Here is a 17,470-nt window from a genome sequence, read left to right on the forward strand (position 1 = left end):
ACCTCACGTGATTCAGTTTAAAGAAAAGTTCCGTTGAACTATGAATGTCAGAACAGAGACTAAAGGAAAGAATAAATTTGCCATTATTTTTACTAGCACAAAGTGGACTTAGTACAGCCTAGCCATATCAATTATTTATCCATGTAAGCTTAGATCAGTATGTTTTACCCTTTTAAATTTGCCTTATGCACATTTAATACACAAAAGTCTACTATACAAATGGCTGAATGGGCTCCTAAAATAGAATTTGTACAATCAACGATCAGGCTTGCGGTTGATACAGTCGTCTATGGATGAGTGCACGGCTCAGTTTCCAGAGCTTGTGTGCTTCAGATTCATCATTAGCCAGAGCTGAGCAGTTGCTCTCATTACAATCTGCAAAGTATTTCCCAGTTGCACCTTCTGCTTGTGGACTTAAAGCAACATAACATGTGGTTGATGCACCCTGCAAAACGACACTTCTTTTATGTACTTTATAAACTAACTTAAATGAAAACTCCCACTGTCCCTCTATTTCCAGCCCTTCAAGTACTGTACAGACAAGTGACAAGCAAGTGTAGACAAACCTGAGATGTTGATTTTAGTAACTTGGACGCAATAAAGTACAGAGAATCTGCAGACAGCATTTTGTTTAACATATTAGTTTTTTTCTTTTTTCTCTTCAACTGTTTAGAATTTTAAGTCTCAGTTTTTCTTTTTGTACTATGATCTTGATATTAGAAGAAAAAAGACAAAAACACAATTAGAGTAAGATGATATTGGATTGCAATGTTTATGGATGGATAGATAAGACACCTGTAATGTAACCCTTGTGAGCTCTAATTATTCCTGTCTTGACAATGCCTGGATGTACTGCATTGATTGTTACTCTTGCATTCCTTGCCTGCAAAATATGGATCTACATGAGACAAACTGCAACACTTTTTCTTTTTTCTTTTTTCTTCTTTAGTTTTGTGAATTCATTTGTATCAGTATCACTAAAGAAGTATGTTTAGGAAATTCTAGTTATGAAGAGAATGGAAACCTTGGCCCTCCCACCCTACCTAAGCGTGGTATCACTCACTGGTAAGATATGATTGACGAACTTTGTTGTTATAAATGAGAAATGTTGTTCCATTTGGAAGCCAAGAAAAGAAAATATGAGAAAATAGTTGGGTAGTGAACAGAACAATAATGGAAAAGGGTTCGATGACGAATTTCACCTTCAGCTGTCTAGCCATTTCCTTGGCATGTAATATAGTCGCCAATTTGGATTGAGCATATGCACGTGTGCCATTGTAACTGCAAAATTTGTAATAGAAAAGAAAAAGTTTAAACAAATTTCTATGTTTTTCGGCGAATAAATACGATATAAGGAGTCATTTTGGCATTGCTGTTCAAGTTACTATGGCAGGAAATAATAATAATGTTATATCCTGATTAGTTAATAATTTAAAACTTAAATTTTTAGGTCAACTTTACATGATTGGGTTGTAAGAACTCAAATACCAACGTCAACACAAAATTGGCCAATGGTAATTAGTAATTGCATCTTATCTCTAATGATTACCAAGAGGAAATTGAAGTGGTTGGTGAAAATGGCTGGTCAAATTGATGATGATTATCTTTGCTAAAATCGCTTAAAGGGTCAGTTGCAGGGAGTACAAGGGCTAGATTTGATACAGAAATAGTAATCTTACTTCTTTGGGCGTATCATTTGATTGAAAGAAAAAGAATCTCTCTTCACCCAGCTGTGAATCACAGAAGAAAGATTTATTATTCTGCCCTGGATGCCTGTCCCTGCTGCTGTTTCTATCATTTTCTCTAATAGCAACTCTGTCAATAAAAAATGCCCTGCAAAAACATGGTTGATGTTATGAAACCCTTTTCTCCTCTTTCTTTTTTCTCAAATTTATGAAATATTTTAGACCCATCAGATCATTTTAAACATATATTTTGTTTGATTGGCCTTATTTTTCTAGAGTACATGACTGCAATTTAGTTACCAAACCTCAGCTATCTTTGTTATGTGCTCTTATTTTATTTTCTAGCATACTACTTCAAGGTGGTTATCATTCAACATGCATAATTGCCAGGCCCAAACTCTACATCTTTAGCCCATTTTGGATCCTATCAGAAGTACTGCTGTTGTGTCTCTTCAGGGAAAAAAGAAAGAAAGAAAGGACATATATCTATTGTGGACTGGAGAGAAATAATATTGCACGTAAAGTTTACCCAAGTAATTTGTGGCAAATGTCATCTCAATTTTGTCTTCAGAAAATTCCAAATTCTGAGAGAATATCCCAGCATTGTTTCTGCAAAATATATATATTTTTTGAAAGGAGAAACAAACTACTATAAGAATCAAATATCAACTTTTCGAATCGAATAAGTGAAGATCTAAGAAAAAGAAAAGAGAATAAGACATTTGAAAAGAAGAAAACAAATAGAATACATGTACTCACATGAGAATGTTAAGGGGTAGTCCTAAAGCAAGAAAATCAGAATAAAATTTCTTGACAGAAGCAAAGGAACTTAAATCAGTCTCAAAAATTAGTATCTCTGCCTTTGGACTCTCCTTTTGTATAGTTTCCTTTGCTTCGGCTGCCTTTTTTAAATCCCTTGCAGGAATCACTACTCTCACACCTCTTTTAGCCAGCACTCTAGCAGTTTCAACCCCAATACCTGAAGTAGCCCCTTCACATCCAAAATTTACAATTACTAATGTAGAAACACGTAATATCGAGTGCACGAGAATGTAAATGAAATTTAAAAAGAAAAATACCCAGGTCGAGAAAAAAGTATATTTAAGTGGGTATGATTAGTTGCTTCAGAAAGAAGTGATCTGAGTATGAAACAATGACAAAATACCATTCAGAAGAGACAAAACCATATCTTGCTACAGTCAAAAAGAGCCACCAGATTAAATAATAGTATATTAGTATATACAAAAGTATGTTCCTAGCCAGAGATTATGTTGTGCAATGCATAACAGCCTGAAATATAAATATGATGAAGGATAATATAAGAGCTTCGACTAGATTCTTGATGAATATATTTGCAAAAGAATTAATTCTTGTAGGGAATCCATAAAAAAAATAAAAAATTGAAGCAAATGTGAAGAGATGAATATAGTAAACTTGAAGGTAGAAAGTGAAATAATGAAAAGACAAGAAGATTATTTTGATCATGGAGACAGAGAGAGAGAGAGAGATGAAAGGAGGAGTAATATCTTATTTCTAAGAATTTTCATACAATCATTTCTTTGTTAAATTATTCATATGAAATAAGAGCTCAATGGGGCGAAATAAAGAAAGAAAGCAAGCAATCAGAAGGCAAAGATGTAAAACAAATCTCTAAAGAGCTGCATATGCATATATCAAGAAGAGAAAATCCTGAGAAAACAGAACAAAGTGTAAAAAACCTTATATTCATGCCATAAACAAGAAAAGGTGCATGGTGAAAAGATTACATGTGTTTTCCATTTCAAGTGGTATAGCCCTTAAAGAGATTAAATGAAACTAACCAGTGATGATGGCAGTTAAATGTAAAGAGGCAGAATCTTGAGTAACTTGCTCAGCCGTTGAATTTGAGCCATAACCACTTGGCCCTGCAATGCCTGCCAAATACCTCAGTGTTTCTTTCATGAGCAGGATGCTGCTGCTGCTTAGAATCTTAGACAGCAAGAGAACCACTTTAGCCTTGAGATTAGAGAGCACATATATATACATATCATACACATGTATGTACCATATAAGGAACCAAGAGGTTAGTTATAGTGATCAAAGGATTATTTTAAGTGGGTACCCATGACCAATTGTCACTAGTAGATGTCATAACATCTAGTGTACTGTTACTGTAAGTGAATTGATTGGTTGAGACCACCTACTGAGTATGGTCCATGAACTAGCAGATCTTTTATAAGTTCAGTGATTGAAAAAATGCACCATTATCTTTGTCTTTTTCCCCCCCCTCATAATACTGTCAAGCATTTTGTTTGTAGAAAATGCACCATTATTTGGTTCTCTTTTCTTTCTCATTATTACTGTCTCTCCTTATTGAGTGGCTTTCAATTTCTCTGAGCCTTATAAAGGATTGTTATTTCCAACCCAAAAAATTTCCTGTATTTAAGTTAAATTTCATTTGCTTAAAGGGAAGAGCCTGTGCATGACATCATTTTTAGAGAAGATAATTTACTCAAGATAAGTGAACAACTGACCTGTAAATTAATAGTGGTTTAACTGTTTTTCTTTATTTCTTTTCTTTTTAGATTGATTGGTTGGATCTGACATGGCCACAATTAATTATCTTATCATTTAATTAACTTTTGTGTTAGGAAATCAACTGGTCAGACATTAATGTATGTCGATTTCCAAATTAAAGGGACAAAAAATTGTTCATGTTTGATTGATGTAAAGAGGTTCTGTGAGTGTTATCAAAACAACAAAGGGAGATTTTGTGAGTAAAGAAAATGATGGCAACATTGTGAATAAGCATTCATTAAGACATAATCTCAAGTACGTAGATTAAAAGGAATGCTTAATCGTGTTGTCTCTTACCAATGATATACACATTAGTCCGAAGTATTATACATGTTCAGGCCTTCAAATTAAGGGCATTGATCGTGGAGTTCTGAGTTTTGCTTTTTATGGTATGCAGATCATATTCACACTGGTCTGCCTTTGCTCCTGAAATGTATTATGATCATGGAAGAAACTTCTTACCAAACAAACAACTTATGTAACAAGCTATTTAAGTATGCTTCTGAATTTGGTTACATGGAAATCAAGAATTTGTTCTAGAATGACATATATATATATATATATATATATATATAAGAAGTACATAATTCTTATCACACCCTAATTAATTATACCCTGATTGCATGCTAATCCTAGAATTTTCAAATTGGGAAATCATATACAATGCATAATAATAATGCAAATTTTACATTTGGATTATAACTAATAAAAATTAATACATATAACCCTTATAATAATACAAACAGCTACAATGTAGTTTAACATTTTCATATTTCAGGAACAAAAGGGTATAAAAGGTATTTTATATCTTTCATGATTTTGAAGAAAAATAACCTTCCTTTAGCAAATATCCAAACCGACCCACCTGACACATGCATGCACAGTAGCTAGTGACTGATTTAAGCAAAATTTTACAGAAAAGGTTAGACACCAAATCCATGAATAGAAAAGCCACATTGTTGAATTATGGTAAATCATCATTTTTGCTTTTAAACTAAGCCTTTGAATTCAAACTTAATTACTTTACCAAACCTAAAATTAATTTTCTTAAAAAGAAAAAAGAAGAAGAAGAAATTGATGTGCATGCATGTAATAGCACCCACACGTGTGCATCTAGAAAAACCACCGGATATAATTACATGCAATAAATGAAATGAAAATATATAGCAACATGAGGAAATTAAGTTAAAAATAAAAATGTAGAAATGGCAGAGACAAAAGTGGTTTTATGGTGTAGGGAGGCCGTGCTCTTCACGTCTTCTTTTGGTCTCCATAGCCAAAAATATTATAGCCATTGTTGGAGAATTGGAGTAAAAGTGGTTTGACTCATCAACAATGGAGTTGTGAACTGGCTATGCACTATGGACCCATTTGTTCCCTAATTTGTATACACTTCTCATCAATATGTCACTCCTTATTCAACCACTTATCTTCTAGTTTTACATGTGATCTTGCTTCCCCTTTTTGCCTCCCTTCCATCGATTCTTTATATATATATATTACATATATACATATGTATGTATTCTTTTTTCCTTTCCTTTTTCATTCATGGCATGCTCAAAGAAAGTGTAGGAAAAAAAAAAGTGATAAAGGTTTGATCGGGAGCCCCCTTTTTACTATCCATACACGCTTGTTTGGGAACAAAATTAAAGGTGTTTCCCATGTTTCAAGATAGAAAAACAAAAAAGAGTTGGCTAGCCCCCTTTCTTTTCTGTACCAAAATTTAGGGTTCAGACTATCAAAATTTCAAAAGAAAAGAAGAGTGTCCTATTTTCAATTGTTCTTTGATTTTAATTTTTCTGGAATTATAAGTAATTTGTTATGATTCGGTTTATCTAATGAATGGTAGAGTGTTATCAGACATTTTGAAATTTAATGGTAGAATTAAGTACCATAATCTGCATGTTTAATTAGGTACCCAGAGATCATTATCTAAGACACACCAAGAATTGAGAATTTTTCAAGTGCATATATATATATAAAAGATTTGAGGATGATGAAAGAAGCCCTTCCTGTGCATTTCAATACTACATATTCATTTTCTTTTTTACTGTTTTATTAGTCTTTTTCATTGTGTTGGAGGATGCAGAACTGCTAATTATTAAAAGACTATTCCAACTGATCTTCAACAAACGGCATCAATTTTGCAAATTATAATTATACTTGTTTATATTATCTGCTGTTTTCAGCTGACATTTTAAGGGACACAGTCCTAACCTCACCCCACATCCACATATCGATCCTCCAACAACTCCACCAAATCATTCATTTGACAATTTAAGCTAATCCTTTGGCTACCTAACCAAGTAAAACATGTTTATATAAATTCTTTTCTTTTATCTTTCTTTTCTTTTTTCTAAAAAATATAAAATTTTACGAATCATTTAAGAGAATGTAAATGAAATTCAATAAATTAAAGTAAAATATATATATATATATATATATATATATATATATACCAAAGTATAGACTATGATCATGAACTAACAGAATTATTAATAAATAGTCCACACATTTCAAATTCCAACCTTTTTACAAATTGGCATGTACCAGATAAACGGACAAAATAAAGAAAGATTTGTAGTACTAAGTTTTCTCAATAAATGAAATATATTGGTACGTTATTTGTCCTAAAAAGACCTTAGGGACCAAATGTCCTTACCATGTCTGCCTCCATGCATATAATCCAATAGATTGATGTGCTTAAAAGCAAATATAGCATTGCCGACAAACCCTAAATTATCTAATTCCTTTTCACAATGTCAACCGTCTTTCACATTTTAGATTAAATTCATCACTTAACACAAAGATTAATTATTGTGAATCATTTCGATGGGTGCTTACTCACGTGCAAGTTGCCAGTCGGCTTGTGACAAATGGCAGCGCACCGATGGGACCGATACTGTAGGAGCCAATCACGGGAGAGTGGACATGGCTAAATGTAGTGTTTGCCCTTTACTACACCTATAAAAAATTATAGGGTTAATTAGGTTAGTGACATATTGTTAACATGATAATCTATGCTAACTACTAAATAACAATTGATTGCCATGTCATTCCTTTGCTTTTGGTCCTTGTATAGCAAGATTTGGAGAAAAGGTTGTTTGTCTTCTTCTCCCTAACCATATCTAACCAAAAAGAGAAGAGGGAATTATTCATTTTGTGATACAAAATCAAGGGTTATTATAATTCAATAATAAATCTCTCTTATGCTATCATTCATGTATTGGACTACGAAAATGGGCATATACAGTAATGTATGACTACATTTGATTTCTGTCTATTTCATTTTATTATTAAATTATTTGAATAGATAACCTACAATTTCCGAAAGAGAAAGAAATTAGACAATGAGACTAAACGCGGATTATTATTAAAATCATGCTAGGTGTTGAAACACATGTACTGTAATTTTTTTTATATATTATTTTTAATTAATTATAAATAAATTTAAATTAAAAAATTAATTTTTAACTTTTTTACAAATCGCTTTTAGCAAAAGTTACTTTTCATAGAAACGTCAACTTACATGTTCTTCTCCCAAAATGGTTTTTAAACCTATATGTATATTTATAAAAACTAAATTTTTTTAATATGTGTGCTTAATTTTTAACATATAGAATTTTTATTTTGATATATATATATTTATTTTTGGCATATGAAATTCAAGTATATGTAATTTTATAGTTTTTATATTAATTTATTGATTGATAAATCGTATTTCTAATTAAATATTCACTCTAATTTTTAAAAATAATATATTATTATATTTAACATTATATTAATTAATTAATAATTTTCTAATTAGGTAACATACTAATTCTATCATAAAAAATACTATATTAATTATTTTTAAATATTATATTAACTAATAAATTAGTTTTCTAATTGAATAATAATTTTCATTTTTGAAAATAACATCTTAGATTATATTTTTAATATTATATTCAATAATAAATTACTTTTTTAATTATATACAAAAGTTTTAAACCTAAAAAATAGTAATATCTATTATATTGATAGTATTAATTCATATATATAGAAATTAATTAATAAATATTTTTAAAATAATTTTCATATTATCACACTAATTAAATTTTAAAATTTCAAAAAATTTAAAAAAGATATTCTATTTAACTCTAATTCTAAAAAATAGCATATTAATTATATTTAAAATTATATTAACTAATAAATAATTTTTTAATCAGATAATGATACTAATTCTATCTTAAGAAATAACATATTAATTATACTTTAATATTACATTAATTAATTAATTAATTTTTTTAATTGAGTAATAATTTTTATTTAAAAAATAATAACTTAAATTATATTTTTAGTATTATATTTAATAATAAATTAATTTTTTAATTATATAATAAATTATTAAACCTAAAAAGTAATAATATCTATTGAATTGATAGTATTAATTTATTAATACTAAAATTAATTAGTAAATATTTTAAAAATAATTTTATATTATTGCATAATTAAATTTTAAAATCTTTAAAAAATTAAGAAATATATTTAAAAATAGTTAATTTGCTATTATTTTTAAAATATTATTAATTAATATTAAATATTAAATTTTTATTAAATTGTATCAATTAATTTAATTTTATAATTTAAATAATAATAATAGTCGTGCAATGCATAGATAAACGACCTTAGTTAGAAAAGTATTTTTCTCCACCAAAATTTGAAACGGATTTATGATCATATCTCACCAGGAAACTTTATCTAAGCGACATCATATATGAAAATACTTTTGTTTTAGTTTGAGGTGAAAAGTCAATTAGAAACATTAATAGTTTCTGGTGTATATAGTGATTATAAGTTGAAGTAGTTAGAGATAACTAAGATGGGCAGTGGAAAGAAAAAAATAATTCAAAGACAATATCATGAATCCTTGTTTGCCATTCTTCCTTAGTGCATTATACGATTGAACATTAATCTTCAAACTATAATTGAATTTTGAAATCATTAACTGCTAGCTTCAAATTTTCACATTTATATCTTTCTTTTTCTTTCTAATTTCTGTGTGTGTCTATATATATATATGTACATGAGCCAACAAAAATCACACAACAAAAATGATAAAATCTAAGAAGTACTCAATTTTTCTTTTCCTTTTCTTAAAGGGGTATGAGAAAAAGTAATCAATACAGGATAGCAATTTAATATATTACACTAGAGTCTAGACATAACTTAGGACAAACTTATAAAAAATGTGAATAGAATCCCACATTGAATAAGTGTAAAAACAAAAAAAAAAAAAAGAAAAAAGAAAAATGTAAGTGAAGAAAATTAAATTATAGCCTAAACCAATTGATTTTATGCAAATAAGGTCTCAATCCCATATGCACATATATAAATATAGTTTAATTTAAGGGCCTATTTGGTTTAACTGATTAATACAGCTGGTAGCTGGTAGCTAGTAGTTGATAAACAGTTCAGCTAGTAGCTGGTAGCTAGTGGTTGATAAATTAAACTGTTTGCTAAAGTTTTATTAGCGGTTGTTGTTAATATATTAAATGGATACTAAAAATATAATTTATCGTTAAATATATTATATTATATTCAATGATACAAATTAATAAAAGTAACTTATAACAATTAAAAATATTATCATTAATTTTTAGCTCAATTGTATTTATTAAAAAAATTATTTTGAAAATTTAAATTTAAAATCTACTAATAATTTTTTTAATTTTAAATACCATACTTATAAATATTATAATTATTTAACTATTAAAAATAATTTAAAAAATAATAATTATTATAAAATATAAAAATTTAATTATATAAAGTCAATTTAAACTAAGTTGTTATTAATAAGTTTTAATAAAGATAATTATCTTCAAGTAAATAAAACAATCGATTTTGTTATTTAGCCATCAACTGTTTTTAATTAAATTTTTACCAAATGCCTTAATATAGTTATTTAGTGAGAAATAACTATCAGTTGCATTAAATGTCTGAACCAAATATCTCATAATACTCTCACGGCTCATAAAGATTTTTATAAAACTTATTCTCTTATCAAATAAAGAGAAAAGAAAAGGATTTTTAAGAATATTAAATGGTCTCTTTTCTTCGTGCTCATTTGATATTGAAGATTTATATCTTTCTTAACTGAGCGTTTATTTTATCGGTAGTTAAGACAATAATTTTTATTTTTTCTTCATATTTTATGTAATTGACTATTTTCGAAGAATTATATTATGTTATTTATTTTACAAATAATTAAGTAGTTATTAGATTTAAAATATGTATATATTTTTATTGCATAAATATAGAATATTTACTCATCAAACAACTATATACAATACAGTGAAAATTCCTAACAAAAACTCAAATCTATGACGAGCAAGTGGGCTTTCTTTTTTGTGTGTTTTTAAGCTCAGCCAATATTAAGACCCTTAGATATGGGCTTGCTTTATTCCCTACAAATGCAAAATTCTTGCTTACAAGGAAAAACTCTAGAAGGCCCATATAAAACCCCAAACGAATTGCCCAAGTCAAGTGTAACCATATAGTTACATTGAGAGACACGTCAAGACTCCAAACTCAAAACAGTGAGATCATTCTCGTTTGATTATTGCCCCCCCCCCACCTCATCCTCCGTCTCTTTGACTCGTATTAGTCAACCTGCATCACGGAGTTGTACTCTAGCATTTCTTTTTCTTTTCTTTTTTTTTTAAAAAAAAGAGAGGAACAGTGTTTAGAGTTTTCACTTACCCTCTCCCTCCCAAATTTGGCATACAAAAATCATGAATTATTAATCAGGCTTCCAAATTTCCCTCAAATTTCGATGGCGTCTCACAATCATCTCGACGATGTAAGTAGTGCTTCTTCTCACTCTTCATTCTCATAAATTCGTTAGGGTTTTTATACAACCGTTTCAATTCGCTGTTTACGATTTGTTAAAATAAAAACGCATTTAATAGGATGATGATTTTGGCGGCGATTTTCCCGGTAGTCACAATGGCAGGCGTTCAGGTTATTTTCTTTTTTCTTTTTTTTTTTTTTAATTTCAATTCACTCATTTTTAATTAAATTTTTTTAATTTGCTTATTTAGTGAATATTTTTGTGAAATTAGGTAATAAAAGAAGCTTTGGAGATCTTGAGGACGATGAAGATGATATTTTTAGCTCAAAGAAGGTAGAAACGCCTTTTTTAGTGAATACATTATTTATAATGTTTTGCAGAGGATATTTATGCTGTGGGCTGTGAAATTTAATTCAACTGTGTTGAACTAGTATTTATCTTAGGGAAACTGTTGCATGTTGTGGATTAAAGTGTTTAAAGTCATGAAGTTGTTGAAGAGTTGCTGAGGTTTTCTTGCTTTATTGCAGGGTAATACAAAGGTAGAGGAAACTGCAATGATTTTGGCGCTACGTGAGAGGTACTATAACTTTTAGGAATATGCTTACATCTTAATGCAATAGAATAATAGTGTTCATGGTGCCGCTAACTTATAAATAAATGTTTCAAGGGTCTTACGTCTCCTATTCCGGTTTGCTTTTGCAGTCTTGAGAATTGTAAAAATGCACTCACGACATGCCAAGTATGTATCTTCCATTACTTTGTTGCTTTATGCTATGTCTGTTTTATATCATTGAGCCCCTGAATTTTTTGGCATCGATGTTGTTAGTCCCTGCTAATGGACAAAAGAATTGCAAAAGTGCATTGTCTCATCAGTCAGAAGAAAACGGTTTTATCAAATATGGTTTTTGTGGTTTGGGCTTAATCTAAGTGGCTAATGGTTAGAGAAAAAATTCCTTAAGAAGATGTAATATATAAGAGAAAACATTCTGTAAGATGTAATGTAAGAGTAGTGATGTTAATTTCATTATTCTGGTGATTGTGGTTACATGCTCTTTGCAGGATATCTTTTAAAAATTTGTTATATATATGGTTTTTACCAGAGCACTTGAAGTGCTATATTTGTGGTGCTTTGATCATTTTCTTTTTCACTGGAAAAGGTTTGTGTTATTATTTCTTTTTTCAATTTCATTGATGCCAACTTCATATTTTCATGACATACCCTTTTAATGTTATTAACTATATATACGGGTTTTCATGTGATTCTATCCACGATATTGAATAGTGCTACTGTTGCATTCAGATGGAGCTTGAAGCTGCAAAATCTGAAATTCAGAAGTGGCGTTCTGCATTTGAAAATGAATCTTTCATGCCCACTGGGGCATCTCCTGGTTAGTTTAAATGTAGCACAATACAATTTGATCTGACATGAAATGTTCAGAGAACTTATACCATTTATGATCATTCAGAAGAATTGACTTGTTTTGGGTCTTTGTAGAACCTAAATTAGTGATCAATTATCTTCAGGCCCTGAAATCCTCCGAGGAGTCTTTGAGAGAACAGGTTGAGTGATTAATAGAGCTTTATCTATCTGTATGGGAACTCTTTGTTTGTAGGATTTAATGTCTTTTCTGTATTATCAGCTAGAAAAAGCAAAGAAAAAAGAAGCTGCCTTTATTGTAACTTTTGCAAAACGAGAGCAAGAGATAGCAGAGTTGAAGGTAAGATTTCTGCATGTATCATGATTATTACTGCATCTCATAATAGTTGCAATATAGGAAGCTATTTATTAAAAATCCTATGCTAAATTGGTAAGAAGAGATCTCTTTCTAAATGGTTGAAAATAAAAGAGCACAAATATACACAGTAAATCAAAAGTGATTCCTGTAATTACTTTTAAAAATGTGCAAATGTGTCTTAACCTCATTGAGGAAATCTTTCTTGTACTGCTGGAAATATATATTGCTTTCTTGGTGGAAGTTGTATGCTTCCCTTTGCTCCTCACATATTTACATGCTTATCTGATTGCATGCGTATCTAACGAAAGTGACTTCTGAATTTCCAGTCTGCAGTTCGAGACTTGAAAGCACAGCTCAAGCCACCATCAATGCAGGTACTAACACTTCTCAGAACTTTGTCAGTAAGCTTGATCATAAACAGAATTGAGTGGAGAAGTAGGATTCATATGAATGATTCCAACTAGTTCAGGACTTGATTAAAGTGAGTTAATTATGAAATGTCCTTTTAGCATGTGCATTATTCACGGAAGGTCATGATAAAGATGTTGATGTTACTGTGGAATATGTAATTAGGATTTTCTTTTTTAAAAAAATTTTAACTGAAGCAGTTTTATCTTTATTTTTTTATTAAAATAATTGGGTGAGGCCTATAACATATAGCACTTTTTTATTTATGGTTGTTAAATTCACAAGTAGCTGTTAAATCAATGAATAAATAAAGCTGTATGAAATTGAATTTAAATTTCTTTTAAGGGAGGTGTGACTCAGATCCACAATTCAGCTGTTATATAGGACAGCTTCTTCCTTTTTTTTCTTTTTTTGTCATTTTTGTGGATATCTATCAAAATGGGTATCATTATTTTTTTGAATTGTCATGTCTTGTTTTTAATTTCCTATGCGTTTTTTAAATCTTTTCTATGGGTGGTTTCTTATTATTTATTTATTCATTAAACTTTTGGTTATCTTGATAGGCAAGGAGGCTGCTGCTGGATCCAGCAATTCATGAGGAGTTTACACGTTTAAAGGTTTGTGATTATGAATGGGGAGAAATTATACTGTAGCTGTAGCAAGAAACAGAATAATGTAAAGGCACCACTACAGAAGTAGGAACACAAGTTATTGTTAGCTGTGTCATCATACTGTGCCCATCTTTACCTGAATTATAAGCAACAACTGTCCAAAAGCTTTTGAAACTAATGTAACCTTCAAAATTTCGTAATATTTAATAATCATGTAGGTATTACTGATTAACTAAACTAAGCTAGACTTGTTTTTTTGAACAAATTCATTTTAAACTTGTGTGAGGAAGCCTATGTCTACAAACATATTCAGTCTAAGCCTTTGTGCGGACACAATTTTGCTTTATTATGGTTTTCTCATTGTTTTGTTCTGGAGTTTAGAGAAACATGTGAAATGGTTTCTCAAATATTGAAGTGCCTGATATGTAACTGGATGGTAATAAGTGCCCTAAAGAGCCACCTCAAATTCCGATTTCAAGTTGGAAGGAATTCTTTCTATCAAGAAAAAAATATTTCAGAAAAATGTTAAACCTTGTCAGGTTCTTCATCAGAAACTCAATTTCTTTCTAATGGTTTATTTTGCTGCTGTGACAGAACTTGGTTGAGGAGAAGGACAAAAAGGTCAAGGAACTGCAGGATAATATTGCTGCTGTTAATTTTACTCCACAAAGCAAGATGGGGAAGATGCTGATGGCAAAATGTAGGACCCTGCAAGAGGAAAATGAGGAGATTGGGAATCAAGCTGCTGAAGGAAAGGTAAATACTATTGGAATAGGTTCTAGTAGTTTGTATTTGGTGCTCTGTGTTTTCTGCATTTTCTATATGTGGTTTTCTATTAGTATTCAGTTTCTCTTCGTGTGAGATTATAAATTATATATCTTGTAGAGGAGGGGTTAGGACTGGGGGCTGGAGGGTTGGAGATTGATGTGGCAAATGTTGGCAGCATCATCTGAATATTTGAATTTGTTTCTTAAGGACTTGGATTTAAAATGGACAAAAATACATCTTAACTGCTGGAATATCATTGATAAGTGGCATCATTCTTCAGTGAGAAATTTCATAATTTCTTAAATATGATAACTTGATATAAAAAACTTATGGGCATGCTTTTTATAAAAAACTAACTTGAGGCCATCTATTCTCTTGTAGGATGTTAATGAATAGTTCTGAACCAATATTTATTACATATTTGTGTTTCTTACTGGATTATGCTGAAGTTTATTCTTCACTCCTGTCTATTTGATTGCAGATGCATGAATTAGCAATGAAACTTGCCTTGCAGAAATCTCAAAATGCAGAACTCAGGAATCAATTTGAAGGTTGGTTGAGTAGTAATGCATGTAATTCTAGATTTTATACTCTTAAAAGTTTCTTGCACTTGTGCTTCACCCATGCCTGTTATTACTTTTTTTGAGATGATGGATCTGGATGCTGGATGGTTCGCCTTTACTTTCATAATCAGATTTTACTCTAAATGAATTATTATCTTTCTCGATCATTGATTTGGTTATATTTCTCGAAATTTGTCTTCATATAACATTTATAGGAGCTTTGATATCTTAATTTGGTACCTTAGTTGCTGAGCCTGTATCCTTTCCTCTTCATCCTGCTAAGGTAACTCTTCGTCAATTGGAAAGGGAGACATTTGATACTTTTGGGCTGGGGGTTAATTTGAGGGTGCTTTTACTATTTTCCTTCTAATCACACTAGAGTTATATTTTTTTATGAGCTCCTTCTATCATAAGACTTGAAAATTTATTTGAAATTCAAAGCTATAGTTTCATTTCTTTTAATATCAATCAATAGCATTCATGGTGGCTTTTGTTGCATAAGGGTTGATGGAAGTAATCCATTTTAGCTCTGTTTCTTGCCCCAAAACTTTTGACTTCATCTCCTTTTACTTTTCTCTATTTATTTACTAATTTTTCTTGTGGCATTTAGAGGTTGCTTTTACTATTTCCTCTTATACTGATCACATAGAATGATTATTTTTCATAACCTCCTCCTATCATAGGACTTGAGAATTCGTTTAAAACTCAAAGCTACTATTCCATTTTTATGAACATCAGTCAATGCAATTTGTGGTGGCTTTCTCGTACTAAAGTCCACTTTAGCTTTGTTGTGTTGTTCATATGAATTTTAGTTTTTGTAGCTTAAGCATTATGTTAACCAGTACTTTATATCATAATTTATTTTATTAGTATTGTAGTTTTTCATTCTTTTCTGCTCCTTATGCAGGACTTTACAAACATATGGACGGCCTGACAAATGATGTGGAGAAATCAAATGAAATGGTTAATATCCCTTCCTTTTTCATCTTAGTTCTTACTTCTTAGAGTAGATTCCATAGTTTCTGGAGTTGAAGAATTTATCAACATGGCATCTATAGAATGAACTGCATTCAGCATCTTCGACTCGGAAAATCTTGCCTGCATCCATGTGATACAATGATCTCATTGTCTTTTTTTCTTTTCTTCTTCCAGCATGCTATTCCCTTATTCACATAAGCTCCAAGCATCCCGTTGTTATTTAGTTTGAAGAATTGTGAACCTCCTTTTTGTTGAATGGGAAGCTGGACTGCTTTGTTTTCTTCAAACTGCTATTGATGTTATCAGTCTTTTGTGAAAATATAATAGTTACTCATGCACTTTATTACAGGTAGTTATCTTGAAAGAGAAACTAGAAGAGAAGGATAATGAGCTTAACAGGTTGAAACTTGAGCTCCAGCAGAAACGCCTTGGAGAGGAGGGACAAACTGATTCAGCTCCTAATGATTTAGTTAGCAATGAAATGATTATACCTAAACAAGAAACTGAGACCGACTAGATTTTATCATTTTTTTATCCCTCTCCAAATTTGTACGGCGTACATTAAACATTCCCTTTAATGGTATTTATTCTTAAACATTTCCCAGTTCTGTGAAACTGAATGTCATGGATTGGCTCGTGTTAGGTCGAAGCAGCATAAGAAATGCCAACTGGTCCCTCTGGAGAAAAGGAGAACCTTAATTCCCAAGTTCTTAGGCGGTCCAGCGCTATTCACTTTTTCTGGATGCACGCTAAAAGATACATAACCTGTATTGCGAACCCAGAGCTTAAAGGGGAGGCTAGGTCGGAAAATTAGAGACAGCAAGTAGAAAATAAACAAGCCTGTTGGCTTGTTATATGGCAATGCTACGGAAACAGAAATCACTTGGTTAATGAAACATCTGTTCCCTTCGTATGGGGGGAATAGTCAGTGGTCAGTACGTGTCATCAATTTGAGGTGGGAAGAAATGAATGTAGGATGGCACTACCATCAAAATGATGCAGGCAGGCAATTCTCAGTAATCTGAAAAGCTTGAATAAAAAAGGTGCAAGTCTTATCAACATCTTCATTAAATAATTAATTAATAGTTGTTTGTCTTCACATATTACAATATCTCGCAGTGGTTTGATGAGGTCATGCCTACTGGATTGAAAAAGGATAGGATAATAGCTAATCCAGATACGGTCTATAGACTTATCATCAAATCCCTCATCTTCAGCGATGAAGTATTGAAGTTGCTGAACAGTGAAAACATATATACTACTATTATTGGTAACAATAGCGCTGAAGATATTGGCACCAGTGTCTTGCAATCGATTCGATTCAAATAATTGC

General features: G+C 30.8%; 2 protein-coding genes across 3 annotated transcripts; one reads left to right on the plus strand and one right to left on the minus strand.

The window, feature by feature from the left end:
- Positions 1-60: 60 nt before the first annotated feature.
- LOC8278318 (short-chain dehydrogenase TIC 32 B, chloroplastic) lies at positions 61-3,698 on the minus strand. The gene is made up of 8 exons (XM_002511306.4): positions 3,506-3,698; positions 2,445-2,676; positions 2,215-2,294; positions 1,680-1,833; positions 1,203-1,281; positions 796-883; positions 567-613; positions 61-445 (listed from the first exon to the last, which is right to left on the minus strand). The coding sequence occupies exons 1-8, from the start codon at positions 3,624-3,626 to the stop codon at positions 263-265; spliced, it is 984 nt and encodes a 327-aa protein (XP_002511352.2). The 5' UTR covers positions 3,627-3,698; the 3' UTR covers positions 61-262.
- Positions 3,699-10,876: 7,178 nt separating this feature from the next.
- LOC8278317 (FKBP12-interacting protein of 37 kDa) lies at positions 10,877-17,243 on the plus strand. Of its 2 annotated transcripts, XM_048372573.1 has the most exons (15): positions 10,877-11,082; positions 11,192-11,243; positions 11,345-11,406; positions 11,601-11,650; positions 11,776-11,812; positions 12,374-12,461; positions 12,569-12,633; positions 12,714-12,791; positions 13,136-13,183; positions 13,781-13,834; positions 14,423-14,584; positions 15,078-15,147; positions 16,067-16,122; positions 16,487-16,686; positions 16,781-17,243. In XM_048372573.1, the coding sequence occupies exons 1-14, from the start codon at positions 11,056-11,058 to the stop codon at positions 16,652-16,654; spliced, it is 1,017 nt and encodes a 338-aa protein (XP_048228530.1). In that variant the 5' UTR covers positions 10,877-11,055; the 3' UTR covers positions 16,655-16,686; positions 16,781-17,243. The 2 variants fall into 2 exon arrangements, with proteins under 2 accessions (XP_048228530.1, XP_002511351.1); XM_002511305.4 differs by lacking the exon at positions 16,781-17,243 and having other exon boundaries at positions 10,878-11,082; positions 16,487-16,734.
- Positions 17,244-17,470: the final 227 nt, after the last annotated feature.

Source organism: Ricinus communis, chromosome 4, assembly GCF_019578655.1.
Source record: "Ricinus communis isolate WT05 ecotype wild-type chromosome 4, ASM1957865v1, whole genome shotgun sequence".
Lineage (NCBI taxonomy): Eukaryota > Viridiplantae > Streptophyta > Magnoliopsida > Malpighiales > Euphorbiaceae > Ricinus > Ricinus communis.